Source organism: Echeneis naucrates, chromosome 8 (genome assembly GCF_900963305.1).
Source record: "Echeneis naucrates chromosome 8, fEcheNa1.1, whole genome shotgun sequence".
Classification (NCBI taxonomy): Eukaryota; Metazoa; Chordata; class Actinopteri; order Carangiformes; family Echeneidae; genus Echeneis; species Echeneis naucrates.
Window position 1 is genome coordinate 8,926,231 of NC_042518.1, and position 26,463 is coordinate 8,952,693.

At 40.9% G+C, this 26,463-nt stretch overlaps 3 protein-coding genes across 3 annotated transcripts in view; all 3 read left to right on the plus strand.

Moving 5' to 3' along the window:
• Window positions 1-1,446: 1,446 nt before the first annotated feature.
• On the plus strand, window positions 1,447-9,318 carry LOC115047451 (metalloproteinase inhibitor 2-like). Its single transcript, XM_029508397.1, has 6 exons — window positions 1,447-1,487; window positions 1,643-1,795; window positions 7,262-7,362; window positions 7,461-7,566; window positions 7,682-7,806; window positions 7,922-9,318. The coding sequence occupies exons 2-6, from the start codon at window positions 1,666-1,668 to the stop codon at window positions 8,117-8,119; spliced, it is 660 nt and encodes a 219-aa protein (XP_029364257.1). The 5' UTR covers window positions 1,447-1,487; window positions 1,643-1,665; the 3' UTR covers window positions 8,120-9,318.
• Window positions 9,319-10,136: 818 nt separating this feature from the next.
• usp36 (ubiquitin specific peptidase 36) lies at window positions 10,137-24,903 on the plus strand. The gene is made up of 20 exons (XM_029509275.1): window positions 10,137-10,246; window positions 13,180-13,445; window positions 13,577-13,798; window positions 14,581-14,691; window positions 16,420-16,522; window positions 16,612-16,679; window positions 16,829-16,899; window positions 17,014-17,096; window positions 17,213-17,324; window positions 17,419-17,559; window positions 18,165-18,265; window positions 18,348-18,486; window positions 18,596-18,958; window positions 19,212-19,436; window positions 19,881-20,005; window positions 20,099-20,773; window positions 21,139-21,362; window positions 21,506-21,697; window positions 21,772-21,887; window positions 21,981-24,903. Exons 2-20 carry the CDS (start codon window positions 13,193-13,195, stop codon window positions 22,110-22,112), a joined length of 3,456 nt encoding a protein of 1,151 aa, XP_029365135.1. The 5' UTR covers window positions 10,137-10,246; window positions 13,180-13,192; the 3' UTR covers window positions 22,113-24,903.
• Window positions 24,904-25,279: 376 nt separating this feature from the next.
• cyth1a (cytohesin 1a) overlaps window positions 25,280-26,463 on the plus strand; it is a 35,527-nt gene continuing 34,343 nt past the window's right edge. Inside the window, exon 1 of the mRNA XM_029507722.1 lies at window positions 25,280-25,457. Coding sequence (XP_029363582.1) covers window positions 25,439-25,457 — 19 coding nt within the window. The 5' untranslated portion in view covers window positions 25,280-25,438. The remainder of the gene's footprint in view (window positions 25,458-26,463) is intronic.

Consider the following 26,463-nt stretch of genomic DNA (forward strand, 5'->3'; position numbering starts at 1 on the left):
TCAATGTAATATGATTGACAATGTAAAGTGCTGGACGCTGCCGTGGCGTTAAATGTTGGTTCGACCAAATATCATTGTCGGTGACCAGCACCGAGCCAGTGATGATGCTCATAGTGATGAGCCTACAGAGAATTATCACCCAAATATGCTGCTCCACTTCTTCCATGTTTTGCGTCATAGCATTGTTTTCAGCTGTAGCTGATTCTGGCAAATAAGCTCTAAAAACACAAAGAGGAGCATTTAGCAAAAGCCAAAATGACAAGTATTTCCCTCCAAAGTTGGTGAAGACCAAAAAGATTCCTTATGTGACCAACATGATTCAAAGTATGATGATAATGTTGTTGTGCCACTGCTGGGTTTGTTGATGGACAACAACTTGATCAAATAGTACACACACGCAAAAAAAAAAAGAAAAGAAAAGGTATATACTTTTTGCAATAACGGTGCAATACTATAACAAATAAAGGAAGAGCTAAAATTTAGATTATGGATGTTATAGATATTATGAAGCACACATACGCACAAAGTGTATGTGCCTTACATCCACTTTGGCCCCATTGCAATCAGTCTTCCCCCAAAACACAAAGGGAAGCCCATGTAGGCCTGAATGACTGAACTACAGGCTTTACTATGTTGCTGTTGTGTGACAGGCGTTTTCAACATAATGGGGAATTGGAAAATTTGAGAAGGCCATCATAGTTCAGATGGTTCAATGAGAGTTTAACCGTGGTTCATAACCCTCACAGGAGAATTTCAAAATTCTGGGCAAACCAAAAAAATGAAGGTGATCAAGAGGTTTGTTTAGCTGGTAACCTGTCACAACAATGAAAATACAGCCAGATATTGGTCACAACAGAACAAGTCTACCTTATGTGAGTAAAAGGAAAATGTTACTATAATACACTCAGTAAGAGTCCACGATAACATCTCCACCTTCACAGCTACCACCCAAACTTCCCCGAAGGCAGTCTTTTATTTTGTGCTGTGTAATTTCATGTTGAGATTCATATCATGCTTTTGCCGAGATAATAAGATAAGGAAATAACTTAGGCATGAACAATATTTCTCCGTAATGTTAATTTCATTTGTGTCATTGTCTGGGGAACTTGATTTCAGGGAATGTTAAGGTAAAAGTTGAGGTTTTTATGTGGGACTGTGGGGAAATTGTTCAAGAGCGTGTGTGCGGTGGATGGTAGCCTAAACGGTTGCATGTGCGATCCCCGTGATGATGTAAACAAGTATTCATCCCCGCTGGCGGCGACCGGATTGTGTCAGAGGCTGACTGGACCTTTGGGGGCGGATACGTAAACTTTTGGGAGCCCCCATGACCTGCACGGTTCCGCCACGCTGATTGGCCGAGGCCAGCGTCGGGGGGCGGAGTCCGCCGCAGCCCACAGCCTTTATAAGCTGCTGCATCGGCAGGACAGAGCAGAGCAGCTCCGGAGGAGGTGACAGACAGAGCGACCGACGCCGCAGCACCACCTCAGGTAGATCCGCCTTTCAAGCCCGCCTGAAGCTGGGACTTTTTAACGCGTAGCGGACTCCAGCAGACCGCACAGCTGCTTTCACATATATATATATATATATATATATATATTTCCTCCTTTTTTTTTTCTATTTTTTTTTTTTGTTAAATATAAAGTGAACAGCGTGAATCTTTCCAAGATGAGCCGGACGATGCACAGCTGTTTTGTCACTCTTGCCATCCTGTTTCTTTGGCGGGTGGAAGAAGTAGCGGAAGCCTGCAGCTGCTCCCCAGCGCATCCTCAGCAGACTTTCTGCAGCGCAGACGTCGGTAAGTTGCCTTCCTCAGTAAAATGAATGGATGTACTTCACTTAGCCACTGTTTGTTCGGTAATCCACAATCGACGCATTTGTCGTTTAGTCGAATGCGCTGATGCGAAGGAAACTTTATAAACTTGCCCGACTCTTATGTTTACAATTACAAGGGGAGGAGTATGGAAAGTTCTCTCTCGGGCTTTCTTTCCACTGCTCTCGTCTCTTCTTTCTCCTTCTCTCCAGTCATCTGTTGACGCTCGTCACTCTCTATTTGTATCCTCATAATATGACACTCCTTAGAAGCTGTGGTGGAGAATACTAACACAACAGTGATTATTTGAATAGTTTTTACACTGTTGCTGAAAGGTTTCCAGGAGGGCAATCAGATAAAGACTTTCCCCCACCACAGCCTGTTGCTGATCAGGGTGACCAGGGCTCTCTTCATAATAATAATAATAATAATAATAATAATAATAATAATAATAATAATAATAATAATAATAATAATAATAATAATTATTATTATTATTATCACTTTTGTAGAGTTTGTTCAACATCCAGCATATTACTGTTATCTTTTGCATTTCACACTCATCCTCATGGGTAAACAGGGAAACTGATGTGCTTCCTCAAATCCTGCTGAATGGCCACTCAATTTGCTCTTACTCAAATTCCAATGGCGATAGCTTCTCTCCCATTTTGCCTGTTACAAAACATTGCTTGTTGCAGCCTTCAACACAGGCCTTAAGCTAACGGGAGTCTCAACAGTGACCAGCTTGTGCAACTATTTAAATTGGGGCTTTGCTGAGGGTCTTTTTTCTTGGTAGTGAGCTGGGTGAGTGTGTGGCATGTCTACAGAAGTTTACTTTATTCAAAGGTTTCTCTTTACCATTGGATTCCATGGCACTGGAGGTTGAGGGGAAAAAAAAAACAACACATTATCCTGTTGGAGTTTCTGTTAAGGGACAGATTTTTTTTTTCTCCCACTCCACCTCAAGTTCCTTTTTTAGCTTTCTTATTGAGATTAATTTAAGAGTGACTCACTTTAAACACAACAAAATTAAGATGCGCACAAAGTTAAGGAAGCAAAAGGTCCATTTGGAATACCTGGTATTTCTTAGGGGAAGGGATCAGACAACGTAATTTCACACATCTTCCTCGTCGTACAGCATAAATAGTGAGACTTCCAAATGAACTGTGGGTGCATTTTGGGGGTCATTTGGTCAGCTATGGCTGTGCAAGTCTCTGACTAGACTGTGGGCTGTGTTAAACCTAGAATGAAAGTGCTTATACTCATTTAAATCTCTACACTGATTGATTTCATTAGTCTCTGAGGTCAGGTCCTAACACGAACTCAAACCTCTGAGCTCCTGCTTCAGCACCATGGATAGCCCCTCCCACCAACACAAACGCTTCCTGAATCCAAATCACCGCAATGTTTCAGAGCCGGAGGAAGGTAAAATCGTTTAAGAAGTCAATCACTATTTTAAGGGGTTTCTTTTCCACAACTGCAGTCAGTCGACATTGGCGAACTTGCACAACTCTAAAGCTAAAACAAGGAAATCTTTGCAATTCACTCACGTAAAAGGTCATTGGCTGTTCCAGACAATGAATGGGTTGCATTGCATTTATATAGCATTAATACAGCAGGCCTACCATGAGGTGGCACAGTCAAACTATAGGTCCATATCTTCCATTGTGGCTCCAACTTAATTCCTTATTTATTATTATTATTATTATTATTATTATTATTATTATTATTATTATTATTTTAACTCTTGCCAAATTAGCTCGATCTTAGTTTTTTGTCTACTGTCCTATGACCTGTTGGCAGTTGGGAGAAATGAATCAGATTAAATAGGCTAATAAAATTGTGGCTATTCTCCAATGCTATCTCCACACTGTAAGATGCTGCCTTGAGAAACCTCTTTTCAGGGGGAAATATTAAGTTGCGCAGATGTAGGGTCAGTTAGTTTCTGGAGCTGATGGAAAATAACTTGAAGAGTCACTTACAGTTTCAGCTTTGGTGACTCAAGTGTAATTCTCAACAGCCACTGTTTTCACCACAAGTGTCAACTTGTCAGTTTTGATGGTAATTAAGTGTTTGTGTTCTGAGATACAGATACAGTTTGAAGCAGAAACTTTTCAAAAGAGAGCAGGGCAGCAGAGCATGATCCTTCATCTGCAAGCCATCACAAACTCCAGAGTTACAGTCCTCCTTTATTTTTATTTTATCTTCTTTTTTTTTTTTTTTACTTTTTTGTTAGACCCTGGCTCATTCGCTCTCCATTCCTGTAAACAAGAAGAAAATAACCAGGTCAGCTTTAGCTGTAAACACGTAGTCCCATTTATCTTGTCAAAACAGAGAACTGGAACAAAAAAATCTTTCCTCATAAATTGAAATCCATCCCTTGAGTCTTTGGCTGAGGCAAAGGAATGCTGTGCAGTCATATGCTGTGCTCATCATGTATTTGCAGTTTATTTCACAATTCTTGGTGATTACACAGCGTACCTGTTCTGCTTTTTGTGAAAAGGGGAAAGCAAATTATTTGAGAACTTCAATGGAAAGCTGGCTTTGACATGATTTCCGGTATAAACACAGCCCTGCAAGCTGTGTAAACAGAGCTGACATTAAAACCAGATTTCCCTTCTTTGAGCCAGGCTTGACTGTTTGCAAGCTCTCACAACAGCTACTTTTAAACTCCAGCATCACTGGCGATAATGCATCAGATTGATGTTTGTCTCACGGCTTAATTTAAATGTTCCCACTGAAATGTGGATCACATGTAATTTACTGCAGAGCAACTCACCTCTAGAAGAAGTTGCGTAACGTATAATTCAAGACAGCCATATTGGCTTATTTAGGCTCATTGGAGAATAACAGGGGATTTAGATACCATACAGTTCCACTGCAGAATAATGGATTAATCTGGTTATCTGCAGAGGAGGAGGTCTGAATTTGTAGTTTTAGTTTTTCTCATTCAGAGCTGGATGAAGTTGCGGCTTCTGGAAGAGGAAAATGGATTTACAGTCCCTGCAATTAGATGACATGCATTTGCTTTCTTCTTTTTCTCGCTTTGTTTTTCAAAGTATTCCAGTCACCGCAATGCTACCTACAAAATAATGTGTTTATTGTTTGGATAACTTGAAAATTAGATGGTTCCCACTTTTTTTTTTTTTTTAACTCATCATTTTATTTTAGGGCTTCGTCAGCCTTTTCCAGTAAGCATCATCATATCCTGTGAGAATTTTGTAGACATTATATCAGGACAGAAAATTGAGTTGTTTTTCCCCATTTACTTAAATTGGAGAAGACGTGCTGTGCTACATTAAAGTTCTATCATTTTTATAAGGATGTTATCAGCATTAGCAGCTGTTTGCTTACCAAGTACAGCATCAAACCTTTATTTATTTTTTTAAATAATAAATTCATCATCAGCTATGGAGGGCAATGCCAATGCCATGTCCTGACTCTATAATGTCTTTCCCCCAACTGGAGTTAGAATGCTAACCAGCTAGCTGCAGCCCATCTTACTGTTGCCTCTCTTCAGCCCTGTAGCCATGCTCAGAGGTCTTATTAACTTGTCTTGTTCACGCAACAATGGCCAAATCCGTAGTCATGCAACAATCACTGCCACCGCCTCCTAGCAAGAAACCGCATTTGGTTCAAGTGAAAACTTTCTTAAAATATCTCTCAGACTGTCAGTGGAGTGGACATGGCATGAAGGGAACTTGGTTAAGGTTTCTTCTTTTTGTCAGAAACAGAACCTGTGTCTTATAGTTTGTTTTTAGCATGTTGAATGCATTTTAAAGAGCTGACTCTAACCTTCTCAAAGTATTTTTTTTTTTTTTAATAGCCCAATTGCTCAAATTATATATTATCATTCACATAAGTGCCGTACTGTGCATTTCTTTACCCACCCTACCTTACACCAGTGGAGGTGATTTGTGTTTTGATTCTGCACACTCAGGAAACAGGGATTACCAACTAATCCACTTTGTTGCCAGAGAAGTTGGCGAGTTTCTCCCTTGATGTCTGTGATTTGTAAACCAGAAAGACCTTGATCAGTGTCTTTTATCACTTGGTGCAGTTTGTCATTCAAAATCTGCTACTTGACAGCAGCTCAGAAAAGCTTGCAGCCTACACACCTCAGTGTTTTGCACATTTTCCTGGCTAAGAACTAACCCCCCCCCTCTCTCTCGCTCTCCAGTTCCTCCTCCCCCCTGTCAGCTTGTATGTTTGCGACAGTATTTCAGTCTTACTTGGAAGGGCTGTCTTGCATAGGACATCATTAATGCTGCATCTGCAAAATGACTGCTGTTCCTGTCAGTTCTCTCCTCTGTTCCCTGTTTGCAAAATGCAGCCATCCTTATCCCTCCATCACCCTCTCCTTTAGTGCACACGCTCCTTTTTTCCCTGTTTTCCTTTTGTTAAAGGTCGACTTTTTAGACCCTTAAAAGGAGATGTTCTCTAAGCCTCTATTGTCATGGAATTAGGGCGCATATGGCTTGCAGCTTCATATCTTTTATCATATGAAATGCAAATAAAAAAGGTTTGATCTTATTTGGTAAGGAAGCAAGCTTGTGATGGACTCAGGCAGTCAGTAGCTGCCACCTTGGGAAAGAGCTGGGGCTCCAGAAGCAACATCTGGTTAACATTAACTCTTTCGCTAGTCTCCTTCACTTAGAAGCTTGCTTTTTGAATGGCAATGGTAATAAGAACCTTATTCACTGGAATAGTCATGTGAGTTTACAGTAATCACTGCAAGTTGCACGATAGCAGTATTTTATCGTATTTATCTACGACTGACACATGCTACACTGTATTTGAACATGTGGGCTGACTTGAAAGAACCAGTGTTTGTGCAACACATGAGTCATTTTTTTTTTTTTTTTTTTGTTGAACACTCAGTATTTGAGCTCAAAGGCTCATCCGTATGGCTCTGATAATATTTTTCCACTTGAACTGTTTTTGTTCTCTATCCAAACCTCTCTGAATCTGGGAGCTGGAAATTAAGAGCATAAGAAAGAGGGAGAAAAAGAGAGAGAAGGGGAAATGCTGTAAACGAAGAAAGAGGTTGATTTGCATGTCAGCACCTCTGTGCAGACAGTAAGGTAGGCCGGCAGAGAGGCCTGGGGGCGAAGGGAGCGTTTCTAGTTCAGCTTTTCAAAGTTTGCTGACTGGCTTCCTCCCTTGTTGGGCTGAGGAGCCTGGGAGCAGGCAGCACACATTCCTCCCTCTGATTGCAGCTGATGAAACACTCATGTGCCTCTCTGTCTTCCCAGCACCTGGCACATGCGAACGCCACAGATCCAAGCCACAGCAATGCGTTGTGGCCAACTCTGGCATGCCAAACCTGGGCAGGGCTTCGATCAGACACAGACAGACCTGGATAGAGTTCAGTTTTAACATGACAATGGTGCTTTTGTCATGCCTTCAAAAATAATGAGTGCAAATGTGGGTTGTTTTGTCTTTTTCCAGTTATCAGGGCAAAGGTGGTTGGACGGCAGGAGATTGACGTTGGAAACAACATCTACAGAAACCCCATCACCCAGATTAAGTATGACATCAAACAGATCAAGGTACATGATGCTTTTTTTTTTTTTTTTTATTATTACAATCTCATGTTTGGATACAAACCTAATTTATTTATTTTTTTCTCTCTGCTTTGTCATTTCAGATGTTTAAGGGTCCTGACATGGACATTGATGCCATCTACACTGCCTCCTCCTCTGCATTGTGTGGAGTAAATCTGGAGACCAATGGAGAAGAGTATCTTATCACAGGTATAATGCAACATTAGCATTAGCAACTGCACATTATTAAATGGATCATTTCAGTTCTTTCAGATCAGTTTGAACATCATCCCATTACCTCTACTTCCCTCTCCTCCCACCCCAGGCAGACTGGAGGCTGACGGAAAGGTGCATGTCACACTTTGCCAATTAATTGGGACTTGGGACAGCCTGACTGAGACCCAGAAGAGGAATCTGGTTCAGCGCTATGAAATGGGCTGTGACTGCAAGGTAACAACAAAAGCTGAAGGATTGTCAGTAGTTAAACTTGAACCAGTAATGTTTTCTAGGGTGCATTGCTTTTCTATGCTCACTTCCTGATCCGGTCTCTTCTCCTCATCCTCAGATCACTCACTGCACCTCCATCCCCTGCTCGATCAGCACCCCAGCTGAGTGCCTCTGGACGGACTGGGTGATTGAGAAGACATTCGTCGGAACGCAGGCCAAACACTTTGCCTGTGTCAAGAGGAATGATGACTCTTGCGCCTGGTATAGAGGAGCTGAACCACCCAAAAAAGATTTCCTGGACATCGAAGACCCATAACTGTACCACTGTCCTATGGTCTGAGGAGGTCTACAGTCAAGATATACTACAATATAAACACCAAAACAGAAATAAATATGAGTCAAATTGTTGTTTTGTTTTTCTCTTATTAAAGCTCCAGGGTGTGTGTGTGCTATATGGTGAGGTTAGATTTTATTTTGTTAAGTTGTTTTAGTTGCAGGACTCTTTCAGTTTATTATTATAATTTTTTTTTTTATTTTAAGAAAGGTATTGACTAAAAATTCGGTAATGAAACCCATGCATATCTGTAACTCAAAGTGTGACAATTCTGTGAATCTCTGTTAAGTAACATTGTCTGGCAATTGGCATTTTGGTATGTGACAGCAGAGCTTCCACAAAGAATTATTGCCACCTCCTGCCTGTCTGGCTTCTAATTTCTTCTTGTGTTGAGTGTGCAAACTTTTTAGTGTCTGTATTTTGTTTTTATTTTTTTTAAACATTTAGTTTTTATTTTTTTTAGGTGTGGCAAACATGAAGAGTCAGAGTGTTGTTAAAGGTCACATTTCAGATGCCAGCCTGCACATGCAATCAGTGCTATGTAATTGTTATCTTAACATAATCATGACTAGGCAAGAAAGCACTTTGAATGCAATATTCACAGTGGTCACAATGACTCTAATGAAAAATGTCTGAAAAGAGGGTTGAATCCTCCATTTTGTATTTTTTATATATATATATGTTACAGCTCTTCTTGTTATAAAGCTTTAGTAAGGTTAAGATCATATTTTATTTAAGGAAGTTGTCTGATTCATCTTAATCTATTTGAAAAATGCCTTAATCTTGATACTTTTTATGATTAAAGTATGCATTTGGTGTTGTATAAAGAGAAGACCTTGTATTTTAACAGTATCAGTGCATTGAATTATACAACTAACCACGGTTTGAACTGTCAGTATGGCTCATCCTCAGTGTCAGTGAATTAAAGGACACATTTTAACCAATTATCAATTTAAGGCAAGAGCAAAATAAATGACCATAAAAGTGTTGAACAGGTCATGTGACTTAGTATGAGAATTTGTGAGTGTAAAAAAATTCTACATTTGAAACTGTAATCAAGTGTGATGTCTTGTGCTGGTTTCACATGGAACTTTTGAGATAAAATGATTTTTGCATGCATGTCGAACTGAAACATTACTGTACGTTTGATTATTAAATGCCAAACCCTGTGTTGATTTGCACATCGATATTTAGTCAGTGCAGACCTTCAAGACTCCAGCATAATGGGCATCACTTAAAGAGACTGACAAGGTATTAATCCAAACCAGCACATGCAATGCGGGTAAACCTCACCATTGTGCAGGGTGGCAAAGACGAGGCAATTGGATAAGCAGTATAATAGATCTGGGCATAATGTCGTTCACTCATTCGTGATTTTATGTCTCTTAATTTAGTATTTTACAGACTTTTTAGCAGACACAGTATAAGAATGGTTTGTGACGCCAAAACAGCACTCTGCTGCCTCCTAGTGGATGCAGCAACATCTGACATTCACGTACATTCCTTCAAGGGTCCATCAATATACACACGTGTAAATATCAACCCTGACACGCTCATTATGTTACAATATGAAATCATTAATCATTCACAGTAACTCTCCTATAGTAGAACAAGACATTGCATTTGTTTTAATGTGATAAAGGTTGAAGTTGGATTGAAGGAGACTGTGATGGTACCACACGAACGCTTAACGGGAAATTACAAGACAAATGCCTGCTACGGATAAAATCTGCAAACAATTAGATATTTGCTAAAATCTCATGAAAGCGAACAGTGGCTTCGTGTTAAACACAAGGCCTGACACAGTATGATTTCGGCGCTCTTCGCCGCTACGTGAATAATTTTTCACACACAGACTGTGGATGGTAAACAGCGCTGGCTGGAAGTCACGTGTGCTTCTCCTCCGACTGCTCAACGTCCATCACAGCGCTGATTGGCTCAAATCTTTGACGTCGGCGTGACCTGCCCTCTGATTGGCCTTTTATCCTTGTCAGTCATCGCCGTCGCCGCCCTCTGATAATGCAGCATGGGCGAAAATACCAGAGTCGAAAGCTACAGCTGAGGAAGCGGGACATCTACCGTCAACGATTTAGGACGACTGAAAGAAAGGTAAGCGACGAGAAACCGGCTGGAAATAGTCGTCTTGTACTTGTAGGGCTGGTGTCGTTGAACGCACACGCAGGACATGGCGGCTGGGACGTGTTAGCCGCCCGGACGCTGGGATGCTAACACCACATTGCAGCATTGAGGCAGGCTGGAGGTTCTCGCCACGTTAAGTTAGCTCCCTGGCTAATTTCCCGCTGCTGTCAAGTGTAAAAACGGGGAAAACGTGATGCATTCTCAATCACGGAAAGACAAACGAGAAAATGTCCAAGGCTTTGCATCATTTTTGAATTGATAAAACGGCGTTTTATTTCTGAACCTGAGCTTCTTCGGGTCGACATTAGCTGGGGTTGAGGTTAGCCACCTAGCATTGAAGCTATGATGACTGGCCCGAGGAGTCCTGAGGAGACTCAGCTATTACACACTTCATTTCGGAGCGGCTGAACTCAAACCTCGTGTTACCGAGTAGCTAACTAAAACGATGGAGGGATTTCAAAAGTGACAGTAATAACGGAACTGCCTTCAAGTGCCCGATATTCCTATTTCTGATCCTCCAGTGAGTGTTGGATATTTAGGATTTTCTGCTACCTGTCATATAAATGATGCAGGTTGGAGGAAACGTTTGAGCTTCTAGTCGATGTGGCAAATTACTGACCCGGCATTGGTTCAGGGAATCACTGTGTGTTGATTCAACAATTTGCCATAAGATTTTGTACTCTTCAAATTAACCAGCCTGTTCTGACGCTTTCCAAAAATTTCGGCCTTTGGCATACACATGGTTCACTTCGTTGACCGGGGTTTACAATATTATTGGAAGTCATCGCATTTTCTGCACCTTCTCATGAAAATCATAACTTCTCTGTGTGGTTTGTAGTGAAGCACACACTTACAGTCGGATGTTTGACCAACCTGCAATCCTGAACTAAATACATTTACAGTGAAAATGTAAATTTGTCAAATATTTGTTGCATCTCCAGTCACTAAAAGTCAGCTTCCTTGCCCAATGTATGTTTTTTTTCTCTCTTTGGTATAAATCAGATATCTTTGGTTACAATTTTCTTCTAAATTCATTTTTTTGCTGTGGTTGAGTTGCAAGGCAGAGAATTATCATAAGAGAATGGAGTCTATTTTTTTTACGTTTTAAAGTTTAGAATATGTTTATATGCGTGTATAAATAAATAAATGAATAGCTCTCTCTAGGAAATTGATTCCATCTGCCATATTGTTAATGAAGATTCAGACTTACCCTGTTCCATTTAGGCGTGTTGTATTTCTATATATTACTATCCTTCCTATACACTGTATAGAAGTCCTACTGTGATACACTTATACCCTTTATACTTAGTCAACAATATTCTCTGAACTACAGCGTTTGCAACACCAGGTGCACAGTTAAGGTTTATTACATGTGCATTTCAACTGGCTGGGGAAAAAAAAAAAAAAATTATCCTGCTAAATAAAAAATGTTGACAAGATGACACAATTCTCATAGATAATAATAACTAGAAGTATCCACATCTATAAATAAGACCATTTTATGCTTTCACAGTAGTGATTCAAATGTCACACAAGGCAACTACCAGTAAAAGGTTTCTTTTTTTTTTTACTTGACAGAAGCTTGAGCTTACAATTGCTTGTTTGACCAGTTGCATATGCACGAATGTTAGTGCTTGTAGCCTTATCTATTATCCATGCCAAGATATTGCAAAAAGATACTCACATTACAATATCTAAAGGTTGCTGGATTCTTTAAAGACAAGACTATTCATCATCAGCCTGGCAACATGCAAGCTAATAAATTCTCTGGATGAAATAAAATGGATAGGTATAATGACAAGACAATCAGATTTAGCTGTTATGTTTATTGTCATGAATTAATAATCAGATTAAAGACCTCTGTTTTGGCAAGTGTATCAATATTGCTGCCTGAAGTAGCAGTTGCATCACTGCAGTCAGCCGTGTCCCTGCAGGCTGTGTCGCTCTTGGTTCTATCAGTATCAGCAGCACATGAAGGTCACCATGCCCTTGTGCACACAATGCATTTTCAGCCCCCCGTCCCTCCTTGTGATGTCACGATTGTTGTTTTGGTGCACCAGGACTCTATCCCAAGTAAACTGAGGTCATAGGTGAGTGAATGATTAGCTTACTACTCGTCAGTACTGAACACATTTTCCCAGTTGCTGCCTTTTGTAGAAGTCATTCACTCGCCTGACTCCAGCGGAGGGTTGCTGTGGAAATATGCACTGCTATTATCTATACTGAACTACTCCCTTTCAGTGCTCTCAGCCACAGTGAATTTAAAGCGACAGCTTATAGCCAATGTAAATATCTTATTTTTTTCATTCCTCTTTAGCTCGTTTCATTCTGTAACTCTCATATCACCAATGATAAAGTGTATGTAGAGAATGTGCAATGGTAAATAGTAAGGATAAAATTAATACAATGGTACATTTCAGAATTAGATGTGGCAGTTAACAGCTGCTTACAACTCATGCTTCATGCTAATCATCTCCTATCTCAGATACACTCCCCCACCCTTACTTACCAACTTCTGATGTATTGCATAACTGTGGGGACAGCTGCCAAGACCCAGCTGGCTCCTCAAATGCACTCGGTCCTTGTACCTATTGTGAAGCCATGTCAGGATATGTGGCCCACGGGGGTATTGAAACAAGAACAAACAGGGATTTCATTAGGCACTAGGCTGAGGGATAAATTCAGCGTTTATTTGGTCACCAGGTTTATCATTGCACCTTGACACAAATGGGAAATGTAACCAGTGGTGCCTTTTGAATAGCGTGTAGACATTGTTAGATAATGTATAGTTGTTACCTTTTGTAGATGGGTTAACAAGCTTTATTAGTTGTTTTGTGTAGCCTCATGTGAAGTAACTGTTTGACCAATTTACCACACTCACACCCAATCTGTTTTCTTTGCAGTGATGTTCCAACAATGCCTATAGTGGATAAACTCAAGGAGGCATTAAAACCTGGTCGAAAGGAGACAGGCGATGAAGGTGACCTCAACAAATTGTTGGCTTCATCTGCCAAGAAGGTCCTTTTGCAAAAGATAGAGTTTGAGCCTGCCAGCAAGGGTTTCTCCTATCAACTGGACAGTTTAAAGAACAAGTATGTGATCCTCAACCCCAGGAATGAGGGTGCTACGGGGCAGAAGGCCACAGAGCCTTCCCAAATAAAGAAGCAAGGTAAGCTCTCAAATGCAACATAAAAAAATAGATTGGTTGACATTTTCCACATTTGCTATTTATCCTTTGATTCTAACACTTAAAAACTCATTGTGATTAATGTCGCAAAAATGACTGTACTCCTCATTCAGTCTCAGAGAATGTGGTTGGGGGCCAGAGTGATGGGATCCCAGCCCCACAGAAGATGCTCTTTCCAGGGAACAGGCTTACCCTCAAATGGGAGCGCACATACAGGGTGGGAGCTGGTCTCCACAACCTCGGAAACACCTGCTTCCTCAACTCCACAGTGCAGTGTCTCACCTACACTCCGCCACTTGCCAATTACCTACTCTCAAAGGAGCACAGCCGTGCCTGTGAGTACCTGAGTCAGAGTCAGACTCCCATTTATTAAAATTTTTCTTAATACTACCCACACCAATGGGGTTTTTAACCCCACCAAGCACAGACGCATATGCCTGAAAGTTGCAGTGGAATGCAAGCCAAGGCAGCTGAAGAAGGGAAACACACAAAACCGCTTCAGTCTGTTCCTAATATGTTGTATGCAGTCTGACACACTCAGCAGTCTGTAATCATTTTGATTAAGCCAAGAATACAGGTCGTACTAGAATTGTTCACCTTAAATGTAGACATAAAAGTAGATCAGCCACTTTCCTCATCTACCAATTTGAAAATGCGTAAACCTGAATACATTTTCAAATCTCTATCTTGGATTGTGTTATTACTTGTGAAACAGACATTGACATGTGTAACCATTTGAAATTGCATCAAATAGGAGGGAGAAAAAATCTTGTTAAAGGCTTACCAGCTAGTGTATTGTCATAAATAAACCCAAAAATTATGCCAACCATTATTTGTCTAATTTCACTCACAATACAAATTTTTTTTTAATCAAAACATCAGAAAATTATCAGCGTGTTGTTGCAAGTCTTATTAATGTGAATAGTGTCTGCCTGATTATGACCTTATTTCTTAATATATTTGCTCTGTGATTACGATTGCGTTTGTCTCCGTATGAAAGGCCCACATCAAAAACTTTAAACATTATTGCATTGTTGCAAGCATTGACACTATTTTCCCTGATCTCACTGCACTTAACTCACACTTATCAAATTTCTCTTTTGTTTCTGTGTTGCAGGTCACCAGTCGGGGTTTTGTATGATTTGTGTGATGCAGAACCATATCATCCAAGCCTTTGCCAACACAGGCAATGCCATCAAGCCTGTGTCCTTCATCAGAGACCTGAAAAGTAAGAAAGTCACCATCCTTCAATATTGTGATTTTTGTCTGAGCAGTTTGTGCCACTTTTCAATCTGGGTTATGTCAGGAAGCACAACCACCTGGCTTTATTCAGTTTAATATTGCCAAAGACACAATGACGCAACACTGGCCACAGTATCCCATGTGACAGCAGGCAGTAACTGCAGTACGGCAGTAGAGCAGTGAGGCTGCAGGATGTGAATGAACACCGTGTAGCAAAGAGGGATTAGTTGTTAGCGGCACCTTGACATGGTGAGGTACTGTGCTGTTGTCTCACAGGAACTCTCCCAACCTGCATGCTACTTTTTCACGTGCTGCTGCAATCATGTCTCTAGCTTCTGCACCTCTTTTTTTCTGCCTCTCCCTCCCATATTCTTCCCCCTCCCACACCTCCCTGATGCCCTCTCTGTCTCCTTGTAACTGCAGGCTGAGAGGAGCAGCTATAGCACAAGAATGTACAGTCCACCCACCCAGTCACCCCCCCTTTTTTTTTTTTTTTTTTTAAACCAAGTCGTAGAAATGGACCATTTGGTTAATGTTTCCTCTCTATATTCATCTAGCTGTTTTCCTCAACAAATTTAGAAATGTGCCACCACGGCTTGAACAATATAAATGCACACAATGAAAATTCAACATCTGTGTATTTTGTGTAGCATGCACAACCCCACAAAAACACAAATGCAGCACAATGTCACAATGCAAAAGTTGAAGGGGCTTACTGCCACTGGTGCTGTAATTAGCATCAGCTATCCCATGTCTCAAAGAAAATAAAGACCAATACAGCAGGCCTCAAATCGTCAAGATGTCCTTGTCTTCTCTGAGAAGTACCTTGAACAGGTCGTTACTGCGTGCTTTCCAACTCGCTTTTCCCACTTAAGGCAGACTCATGGTCATAAATCTGCTATGCTATGCAGGGAATGTGGTGATGACCACTATAATTTGACCAGCTCATACTTTCCCCTTTTCCCATTAGGGAATAACAGTAGAGGCAAATGGTTTAGAGCTGCATTAGCTTTAATGCAAGACTGTTAGATGAGACATCAGTCTGCTGAAGTCACTAAGTGACTGTACACGTTTTATTAGATCATTATTGAACTGTTTTTATGAGGAAGCAACTTAAGAGGTCAGTGAACTAGGAAAGGATGCTCTTTAAACTTGACTATATATTCAACTATCTTCCCAAATTATTATTTTATAAATTTTCCCATTGGTTGTGCATAAAAGCTTAACCCCAGTGTAACATGCTTCCCAATATTAATAATGTATGTGAATTGTTTCTGAAATGAAGCTACACAGGAAGTGCTGTAACTGTAAAGCCAGGAACACACCCATTAGCATCCTAGATATGAATGTGATCACATGTAACCACTATGAAACATTTTTAGAGAATACAAGTGTCTGCAGATCATAGGATAGTTGATAATGCTGCCTAAAGCTGCGACATTCTTGTCTATTTACCATCAGTGTTGGAACTGTCAGAGGCTAACATTTATATAATGAATATTCGCCTCTGGAGTCAATAACGCCCTCTAACTCTTTATTAAATGCACCACAATGATGATTATTTGCCAGTTACAGATATATAAATAGTGTTTTGTTTTGAACCATCTTGTTTCAGTAAGTGGTAGGGAGAAACCATAAACAACTTTTACAAAGCACTCAATGTTTTCAAGCCCAGAATTAGCACAAAACTAATATGAACATCTGTCTTCCACAGAAATTGCAAGACATTTTCGCTTTGGAAGCCAGGAAGATGCCCATGAATTTTTGCGGTATACCATTGATGCCATGCAGAAAGCCTGTCTCAATGGTTACCCTAAGTAAGGCTTTTCCCCATTGTTTCTACTGTGTCTCAGTGAATATTGTTTTTTTTTTTTTGTGATTTTCACTTTTTCCTTCCTGCTTGTAGACTTGACAGACAGACCCAGGCCACAACGCTGGTTCACCAGATCTTTGGAGGTTACCTCAGGTCAAGAGGTATCAACAGTTTAGTTTGTTTTTTTTTTTGGGAAAAAATTATGATTCATGAACTTCCACCCTTTTCTGCTATTGCAATTGCCGTATGGATCCACTTACTAGCAGGCTAGACTAAATCAAATGTGAAAAATTAAAATTTTGTCTTTCAGTGAAATGCTCTCTTTGTAAAAGTGTGTCAGACACATACGACCCATACCTGGACATTGCTGTAGAGATTCGGGTAGGTTTTAGGACTTTTAAATGTCTTTTATTTCCGTGAATATATTATATGCATAATTATTGTTGCTCTAGATGCAAGCAATGCTGAGTAGATGATGTCTGTCCTTAACTACAGCAAGCAGCAAACATTGTACGAGCGCTGGAACTGTTTGTTAAACCAGACGTACTAAGTGGAGAGAATGCCTACATGTGTGCCAAGTGAGTCTTCCTAATATAGTCTTGCAATGTACATTTTTAAGTAAAAAAATATATATATTAACAATAAAAATGCATTTTATACCCTGGAATCATTAATTTTCTGTGTTTCTGTCCAGGTGCAAAAAGAAAGTGCCGGCAACCAAGCGCTTCACAGTTCATCGAACATCCAATGTTCTGACCCTTTCGCTGAAGAGGTTTGCCAACTTCAGTGGAGGCAAAATAACAAAGGTTAGCAAAACATTCCCATTACAGTTGGTTGTTTGAAAAGAGCTGGCTTGTCTGGCGTGTCTAATTTTTCTGTCTGTCTTTTTATTTCCTTCAGGATGTTGGATACCCAGAATTTCTGAACATTCGCCCCTACATGTCTCAGAGCTCAGGCGATCCTGTTATGTATGGTCTCTATGCTGTTCTGGTGCACTCTGGGTACAGTTGTCATGCTGGCCACTACTATTGCTATGTTAAGGTAGGACAAGAAAAAACAAATTTTATTTCAACATCCTGTTAGGATGAGCCACCCTATATTCAACAAATGGAGACAGACAGTAATCTGGTGCAAAGTTATAGTTAATCAGAATTTCCTTCCACCATCTCTGGTGGATTGATAGAGCAATGGTGCAAAACTGCACATCGAATAGCATGGGCTGGGGCTTCACATTCACTTTAATATTTGCTATTTAAAATTCTCTCAAATCGAGTGAGAGAGAGAGAGAGAGATATGGCTATAACATTATAATAGTATGACTTCGCTATTGTATGACTACACTATTATTGTATGACTTCTGTGATCTTCTGTAATCATGTGATTCAGACTGTTTGATCTAGAGAAGTCCCTGTTATCAGATTCACATGGTATTGATTGTCAGTTGATATCATTACAGTGTGACTTCATTTAAGATGATGTCACACTGTAAAGGCCAATGACCGTCTAACCTTTACTATTCTGTTTTGTTTTTTACTTTTTGATATAATTATAATTAAATTCAATACACTTCACACTATAATGTTTAAAATGTTTTTTTAAAGTTATGGTAGCTGTCTTACGAGCTTTATGTTGTTATTTCCACTTAGGCAAGCAATGGACAATGGTACCAAATGAATGATTCAATGGTGCACTCTAGTAACATCAAAGTGGTCTTGAACCAGCAGGCTTATGTGCTTTTCTACCTGAGGTGAGACACTTTAGTACTGCAAGAGATCAAAAAATGTGTTGTCTGTTCCTGCTGATTGCAAGTCTTTATTGGTAAATTAAAGGATTCCTGAAACCAAGAAGAATGCTGATGGGCAGACGGCCAAGCAGGGGCTGTTACACCCTGGGAAGAACAGCTTCTCATCTGAACAGATAAAGAGAGCCAACCTGAACGGGCCTCTCTCTTCCCCACAGGTCACAAAGGTACAACACAAGTTAAAGCTTTAAAATGGTTCAAGGTGTGCCCCAGTTTCACAGCTTTCGACACTTTTGTCATATATAGTTTTATTATGAATCCACTTCCTGTTTTCAGAAAATTGAGCCTGCACAACTGCGCAAGATCCAGTCTGTGGATGGTGGTTTGGGACTTCCCATTTCCAGGAATGGTGTGAGCATCCAGCCCCAAGCTAGGCTTTCCAACTGGACCACATCCTGTAATGGCCCCCCCAAGCTCCCAGGCGGACCCACGGTTATTGAGGAACCTTTCAAGAAGCTGAAGAAGCCCTCCCCCCAGAGCCAAGCTCAGTCACGCAGCACCACTCCAACCCCTTCCAACAACGGGCTCAGTAGGACAGAGGGAGATAAAAAACAAGGTGGCGAGGGAAGAGGCATTGCAGCATCTACCTCATTTAAGTCTTTGTCTGACTCTTCCTCTGCTGACACCTCTGACTCAAAGGTAACATTTATAGTAAAATATATAAACATACAGTGAAGGTCATTACATTTGAAATGAGCCTCTTATGAACCAAGGTTCAATGTATTGTTTAAGTGTGTGTGTATATACAACATCACGTAACCTTCTTGAATGTCTACAAGGTACATGACGTAAACTTAGCTGATAGCTCTGACATGGATACAGATTTTTATCCAGCCATGTGTACATGCGCAGAACTAAAGTCACAGCCTTTGATTGCCTTTGTGTGGCCCAGGAGTCTGTGGGTACCAAAAGTGCTCCAGTAGGAGAGACGCCCTCCACCCCACGTAAAAGTTCCAACGGCTCTGCGTCTCCAGCCAAGAGCGTGGAGCGCTCTCAGAGCACGGAGGAGCAGAAGAACACGAAAGTAAAACCCCCAGCTCTCAACAACATCACATCGGAAGCCAACAGCACCATGTCACCTCCACCTGCTAAGAAATTGGCCCTGTCGGCCAAGAAGGTGAACGTCATTCCCATCCACAGCAGCAGCACCACTTCCTGTCCTAGTCCAAGCTCATGATACCTTAGTTTCCTGTTGTCCCACTCCACACTGCTATCCCAGATTTGACCATTGATTTCACTGAATAGCTTTATAAAGGCAAGTTAACTCTATTTCTAGTTTATGTTCTGCATTATGTAACATGTCGTTTCTCCAGTGTGCTTGTCTAATCAACCACATGCAAGCACTTGGTTAGAGTTTGTCTTCTTTTCCTTTAGTTTCTTTTTTCTAACCATTTCTAATTCTTCTCTGCCATACCCTTTCCTCCTTGTTTTCCTCCCTCCACCTTTTCCTACCATCCCTTCAATCACCCCCTTTCCTTATTTGATTCTCTTCCTTATTTTTGTCACATTCATGGCTATTTTCTTTAGACCACCAAGTTTTTATTTATGTCGATAACTGCAGGCTCACAGCCGGAGTCCGAGCAACATTGATGCTCTGCAACCTTTGTCGTGCCAGCTGTCCAGTGACCCTACACATCAAAATCAACTTAACCCCCTCACCTTTGCCTCATCCTCTCACAATCACAGGTATGAAATGTTAGCTTTCATTGGACATGCAAAGAAAAGGGGAAGTCACAGTAGCATTTTTAATCCATATGTTCTCTCTTGCTCTCTTCCCAGAACTGGTCCATTCCATCCACCTAAAGTCCAGTCATCGCTTTTTACCCACTCAAGTGGATCCTTCAAACAGCAGAGCCTTCAGAAACAGTCCCTTTTCTCCACACTGCAAAAACCAAATGCCAGCCTTTCTCTTAAAACCAACGGGCTTCAAGGTCCCAGCCCAAAGAGCCCCAAGTCTTCCAATAACCTCACTTTTGCAGTCCAAGAAGCAGACCTCAGTAGTCCTTCAGCTCAAAAGCTCAACCAAAAGAAGAAGAGGAAAAAGAAGCGACGCCATTCTGAAGTGGAGGGTGACACAGAGCCATTAACCACCCCAGCTACACTTACACAGATCAACCCTGCAGAAAACGCCAGTGAGAAGCGCAAGAAGAAAAAGAAAAAGCAAAAGAAGGAGGCTGAGGATGGGGAGAAAGCCAAGGAAAGAGAGTGTGTTCCATCTCACCTGGACACATCAAACCAGGAAGAGGATTGGTGTCACGGCGGTATATGGAGTCTAACATCCAATGCAGAACAGTCTAAGCAAAAGCCTCACAACCCTACAAAGCAGTGTGAGGCAAATCAGAGAGAGCAGGGAAATGACTCTGAGCTGTTAAAGAAGAAAAAGAAGAAGAAGAAGATGCAGAAACTGCTTGAGGTCCTGCAAGATACAGCTTCAGCATGCTCTGCATCAGAAAGGTTGGTTTAAGAGTTTCAGGTTTAGTTACATGTCTGTCTTTTTGTTCTCAAAAGGACACAAATCCATGTGTCTACACTGTGGTCTAAAAAATCTTACCGCTACAGACTTTCAGATTGAACTGTACTTATGTCTAATAGACACTCAAAAATCAGCCAGGGGCTGCAGGGGCAAGAAATTAGCGCAAACCTTTTACTCAGTGCTTTCAATATTACTCCGCATGCTGTAAAGGGTTTGACAGCTAGCATTTTGGTCTGGCCTTGGGAAAAGAATAGGGTTTAGGTGAAAGAACCTCACCTAAACACACAAATCCTCTCCAATTTTAATAAGCACATTAAGTTATGAGTTAATTTTTTTTCCCCAACAGCCATTCTCAGACCAAGGCCACAATTGTTCAGAACAACACAGGAGATTTGACAATGTTGAAAAATAAACATAAGAAGAAGAAGAGGAAGAGACTGAAAGAAGAGGTGGGACAGTGGGAAGAGAGCAGGCGAGTTTCTGAAGGGCAGAACAATGATTGTGAACCAGTGGAGCCCACTTCGAAACAGAGCACCACAGACAACAACAAAATCAGCAAACAAAGTATAGGTATGTGGACAAACACCTGTGTTCCCATGAGCTACTCTGTTCATTTATGCTATGCTAATTGCAGTGAGTCATTTCATGGCTGCACTAATGTAGCATGACTCACTAGATCTGGAGCATTTCACTGATTGTTGTTCCACATCCAGCCACAGTTGTTGTATGGGACAGCCAAGTGAAGGATGGCTACAAACGCAGCCAGGCTCCAGTGGCTGATGGACGTGCATCAGGAGACAACACCCCAGCCCGTGCTGCTCCAGTCACTTGGGATGGGAAAAAGACCAGTGGTGTGGTGGAGGAGCTGCTCAGGAACGCTGCAGATAAAGCCTACGGTGCCAACGGTGAGTTTCTTTGCACATTCACACATTGGTGGCAAAAAACATCATCACTTATAGATTCTGATTGCCTTTTCTAGTACTCACTTGGGATGGGGAGGTCTCTGCAATCAGTAGAGATGCTATCGAAGATGTCCGCTTTTCAAAGAATGACACTGTGATAGATGAGTGGGATGAAGACTTTGACAGAGGAAAGGTGAGAGGGGAAAAAGTTAATACAACTGATAAATAAATGTTGATCTATTCAGGGTGGATTATGCCCATTTAACTTTCAACTTTATATCTGCAGGTGAAGAAAATGAAAAACTATAAAAGAGAAAAGTGGAGAAGTGGCAGCAGCATCTTCCAGAAAATCCAGGACAGAAAGAACAAGTGGTCTGTGACACCTGGAGGGAAGCGAGTCTTTGGAGTGCGTCGCTGAGAGTTCAGAGTGCTGTTAAGGTTGTACTGACTGGAAATCAAGACAACAATACTGTATACCAAACTTGCATACCTTTCTCTCTCTTTTTATACTTTTTTTTTTTTTTTTTTTTTTAAAACCTTGTTTTCACATCAGACCCAAATTCAAGAATAGGATTGAGCCAAAAGCAGCACAGCTGACTTCATTAACTGTTTGAGTGTTGAATGTTGATTACATTTTTAATCAGCATGAAATGTTGTCCTCATTGGTCAAATGGATTCAACCACTCATGTCCCTTTTTATTTCAAATTCCACATTAAGTGGCTCAAGCTTTTCTATGCATGCAGTATTTAATAGAAAGCTCTTACTTGTAAATTGCTGTGTGTTGGCAAACTTTGAGCCTTAGTTATTTCCCTGGAACCCTGAGCTAATATGAAACCAATTCCAGTTTGGCCTATTTGTGAAAAACATGCTAATAATGGTAAAATGTTTCTGACGACTCTTTGGTGCGTTTTATTCAAACCTGTGCACAATCTCAGAGCAATCTCAGTAAGTTGAACATTAAAGAAGTGGCCTTTTATCCTGAAATCACTCTACTAAATTACAAAGATCCAAAATTGTTTGTCGATAAACTGCCTCTATATATTTTAATGTTATTTTATCTGCTACATGGTTTGTTTTAAAGGACCAAATTTTGCCTGCGTGTTGTTGGTAAAATTGAGGTTTAAATTGCCACCGTTTCCAAATGTGCATGTTTAAATTGGGTATGTGCACCACCCACCCACCCCCAGTTTCTTCCAAATTTTACACAAATAAGTGCTCAGTTGATTTGTTATAAAAATTGAATGTGGAAGCGTTGACATGTATGAACTTTGAAATGGAAAGTATTACTTCATATCCTCGTTTAACTAGAAGTTTTCTGAGAGCTCCTAATGCAACATCGAAATCAGAAATGACATGAACAGTTATTTTCTACTGTGCAGCTATTAAACTCTGTAGCTCATCTCATCAGTCCAGTGTTCAGCAAGGTCTCAGTCTGGAGATGTGATCTTTTCATTCTCTGTAACAAAGACCACCATGAACTGTTCTTTATCAATTTATTGAAATAAAAGGCTTACATTTTATACTGTGTTAGAATGGGACTGCCACATGCTAGCAATTTATTTTCCCCTTGTATCTTCTATGCAATTTTTCTGATGGTCATGCTGGTCACCAAGAAACTGGGCTGAGACTCAGGAACCCAGATATCCTGTTTCCCATTTTCATCTCCAATCACCCTCCCCTGTTGCATATCGGTGTAGTCTCTCTGCCTGGACCACCATTTTGCATCCTGTACATCTTGTAGAGACTGTTTTATACAATTACTTCAGGTCTTGAAACCATCGGATCATCTTGCACCAATCCAGGCGTTGATGCATAGAGAAACTTAACAATATGACGAAAATGACTTTGCCAGTGTAGAAGACTGTACAGTCCATCTTGTGCTACCAGTTTCCTTCCAACGCTGTAAAGATTTGCCCATGCATTTCTTTTCATCCTAGAGATGTTGCCTTGAATTGGCTATAAAAAGCTTAGGATTTAATGTTAATATATAATTTAAAGAAGAAAAAGACACAGATCTTCAATGTGCTAATAATATTTGGATCAGTTGATGGATGTTAACTTGAGAATTTATCTACAAATGTGTTTGTTCATTTGTGTAAAAGAGAGTTGTCTGTTTCCATGCAAGACCTTCCCTGTGTCGCTGTCGTGTGTACAGTACAAGAGAGGCTAGTTAAAATCGACATAGGTTGTTGCTCTCAAACTGGTGCAGAGGAATATTTACCAGTGTAAATGGGTGGTCCACATGTTTGCATTCACGGTTCTATATATTGCACCACCTTTTCTGACCAGGGAAGAGACCTTTCATAATGAAAGCGGCTCTTACCACACAATAGCTAACTATAAAGGTGCAATAAAGTTGTGACTTTTGTGAGCTCACTGTGCCTTCTTATGTCTTCTATTGATTTTCTTTCTTTCTTTCAAAGTAAAATATAGTAATATAATTGGGATAGTAGTAAGCAAAGTAAAAAATTAGGTGATTGAAGTCGACATTTTGGTCTGGGGTCATTGGGGAAAATCCATAATTTATTGCTTGTCGCCCTAGATAAAGCTATTGGTGCATTCACACAGTATTAGGTGAATCAGAGGAAGACTGAAATCTAATTTGTGAATTGCCTCTGGCCACGGCCAATTTGGTGACATCGCCACAGGAAGTCCAAACATCTCACATGATGTCGCTACTTTGTCTTAGGTGCAACTCTGCTGGATTATGAAATTTTATTACTGCTATGATCAATGTTTTTCCAACAACAGAGCATCCAGTGAAGTGAAATTGTGTGTGTGTGTGCAAAAGCTGTCATTCATAGTGATAATAGACGTGTCACCTCAATCTGCCGCTCTACTTAGCTTAAAGAAGACTTGCATCAACTTTGTGGCCCATAATTCTTTTACCTTGTGCTTCACACCTCTCTCATTTTAGCCAATTAGTGTTTGAAAAGCAAAAGAACCATACACAGCACGTTCAGCGCTGAGCATCAGACTCACAACTGCCACTAGCTGGTGAACACTATGTTATAGTTGTTATAGTTAGCTGCTGGAGACCAAAAACAGTTAAAACAAAGTGACAACTGGACCTGAGTTTGGATGGCCATTGAAAAGGGAAATGACACACAGTTGTATATGTCACCATTTGTGCTGCCTCTAGGTGGCCAAGAGACAGAAAGAATAAGCTTAAAAGGGAATGCCTTTTGTACCTTTTTTGGACTTTTATGGTGGGAATAAATCATTCTCTCAAAGTGTGTTTGAGTTTTTGTCACATTTGTCTAACGTGGAATATCTATCTGGCCCAAATAATGAAAAAGGATTCCGCATATATATATATGATACACATTTTATATTGTGTATGGCGTTACTATGTCTACTACTGTAAATCATTCAAATCACAGCGGTGTTCAGGAAAGTTGTTGCGCTGACAGAAGTTGAAGCGTGACGTCACATCTGTGGTGGGCGGGGCCAGCATGTGCACCGGCTCCTCCGGATGCGTAGCAGCTGCAGGTAGCCAGCATCGGTAACACACACTTACACACCGAATATCGTGATCGGGCACTGCAGGGGACAAACAAAAACAACGAGCTGCAAAGTGCCAGCTCACAGAGAGACTGCCATCAAGTTGGACACCTGGGAGGAGAGCCGAGCGCAGAAGAGTCGAGAAAGGGAGGAAGGGAGGCATCCGGATTTGCTGCGGGGACTTGGCGAGAGAAACAAGCCCGGACAGTGACGCCTGCAGCAGCATCAGGACCACCAGGATGGAGGGGGAGAATTACGGTTTGTCTGCCCCTCACCCCTTCTTAAATCCAGGCTGTATGACATTTAAGGGCTGCTTAGATCCGAGCTGAATGCACCACGAGTTCATGTTTTCGTTTCTTCTTTTAGCCCGGGTCTCTTAGTGTTCGTGCTCTGCCGTGCTAAGTGATCAGAAAAGCCAGACTGTGATCCATAGACCTTCACAGTCCTGCCAGACTGATGGCTCGGTGGGAGAAGTTAAAATGACAAACAGACAAGCAGACTGAGTCCTGCTGCACGTCATCACATCGTAACATCATATTTCATTAGATGTTTGTGTGATTCAGATGCACGCACATGAACAACAACAAACACCCCCCCCCCCAATAAAACAGGTGGCTACTGTGATCCTCAAAGCCTCATGGATATAAAAAGGTAGGTGTGATGAATTATGAAGCATCACACTGCAGCTCTGACAGCACCATACAGATCCATGTATTTACACTGTCTAATGCAGTGAGAGGCAGAAAAGTTCTGGCCCTCGTGGGTTTGATCCAGATCCATGTTCTGAGGGGCTGAGGGTTTTTAAATGACAGTTTTTCTTTTCTTTGGTTTTTTGCTTTATTTTGCAAAACATGTCCATATAAATCTGCCCTTGATGAACCATCTTTACTCTAAATTCTGTCAGCTGACATCATGTTGGCTCATGATGTCAGGCTACGGTGAACTAGCCTGTGGTAGCTTCGGCTCCATTTCAATTATTTAGTAGTTTCGTCTCTTTTTTTTTTTTTTTTTTTTTTGCGATCTTAATACATCTCAAAATAGAATCAGCAGCAATGGCCTCATTGCAAAAACCGATGCTCCATCACAGTGAGGGAGGGCTTTCTGTGAGTCACATATAAGAGGAAAAAAAAAGTTTTAACCTTCTCTAAATAGAAATTCGTCTTTAAGATGTTTGAGCTGGACTTTTATGTATTTTTGTGTCTCCAGCTCTGACTCAGGAAGAATGTTTACTGAGGCTGCCCTTGCCCATCTTGCACCATGTCTC

Excerpts from the sequence above, each read along its gene's own strand:
- LOC115047451 (XM_029508397.1), top strand. The coding sequence starts at position 1,666 with ATGAGCCGGACGATGCACAGCTGTTTTGTCACTCTTGCCATCCTGTTT. Across the intron at positions 1,796-7,261 it reads TTTCTGCAGCGCAGACGTCG|TTATCAGGGCAAAGGTGGTT; the intron begins GTAAGTTGCCTT and ends GTCTTTTTCCAG. Across the intron at positions 7,567-7,681 it reads AGAAGAGTATCTTATCACAG|GCAGACTGGAGGCTGACGGA; the intron begins GTATAATGCAAC and ends CTCCCACCCCAG.
- usp36 (XM_029509275.1), top strand. The coding sequence starts at position 13,193 with ATGCCTATAGTGGATAAACTCAAGGAGGCATTAAAACCTGGTCGAAAG. Across the intron at positions 17,560-18,164 it reads ACTACTATTGCTATGTTAAG|GCAAGCAATGGACAATGGTA; the intron begins GTAGGACAAGAA and ends ATTTCCACTTAG. Across the intron at positions 18,487-18,595 it reads CTTCCCCACAGGTCACAAAG|AAAATTGAGCCTGCACAACT; the intron begins GTACAACACAAG and ends TCCTGTTTTCAG.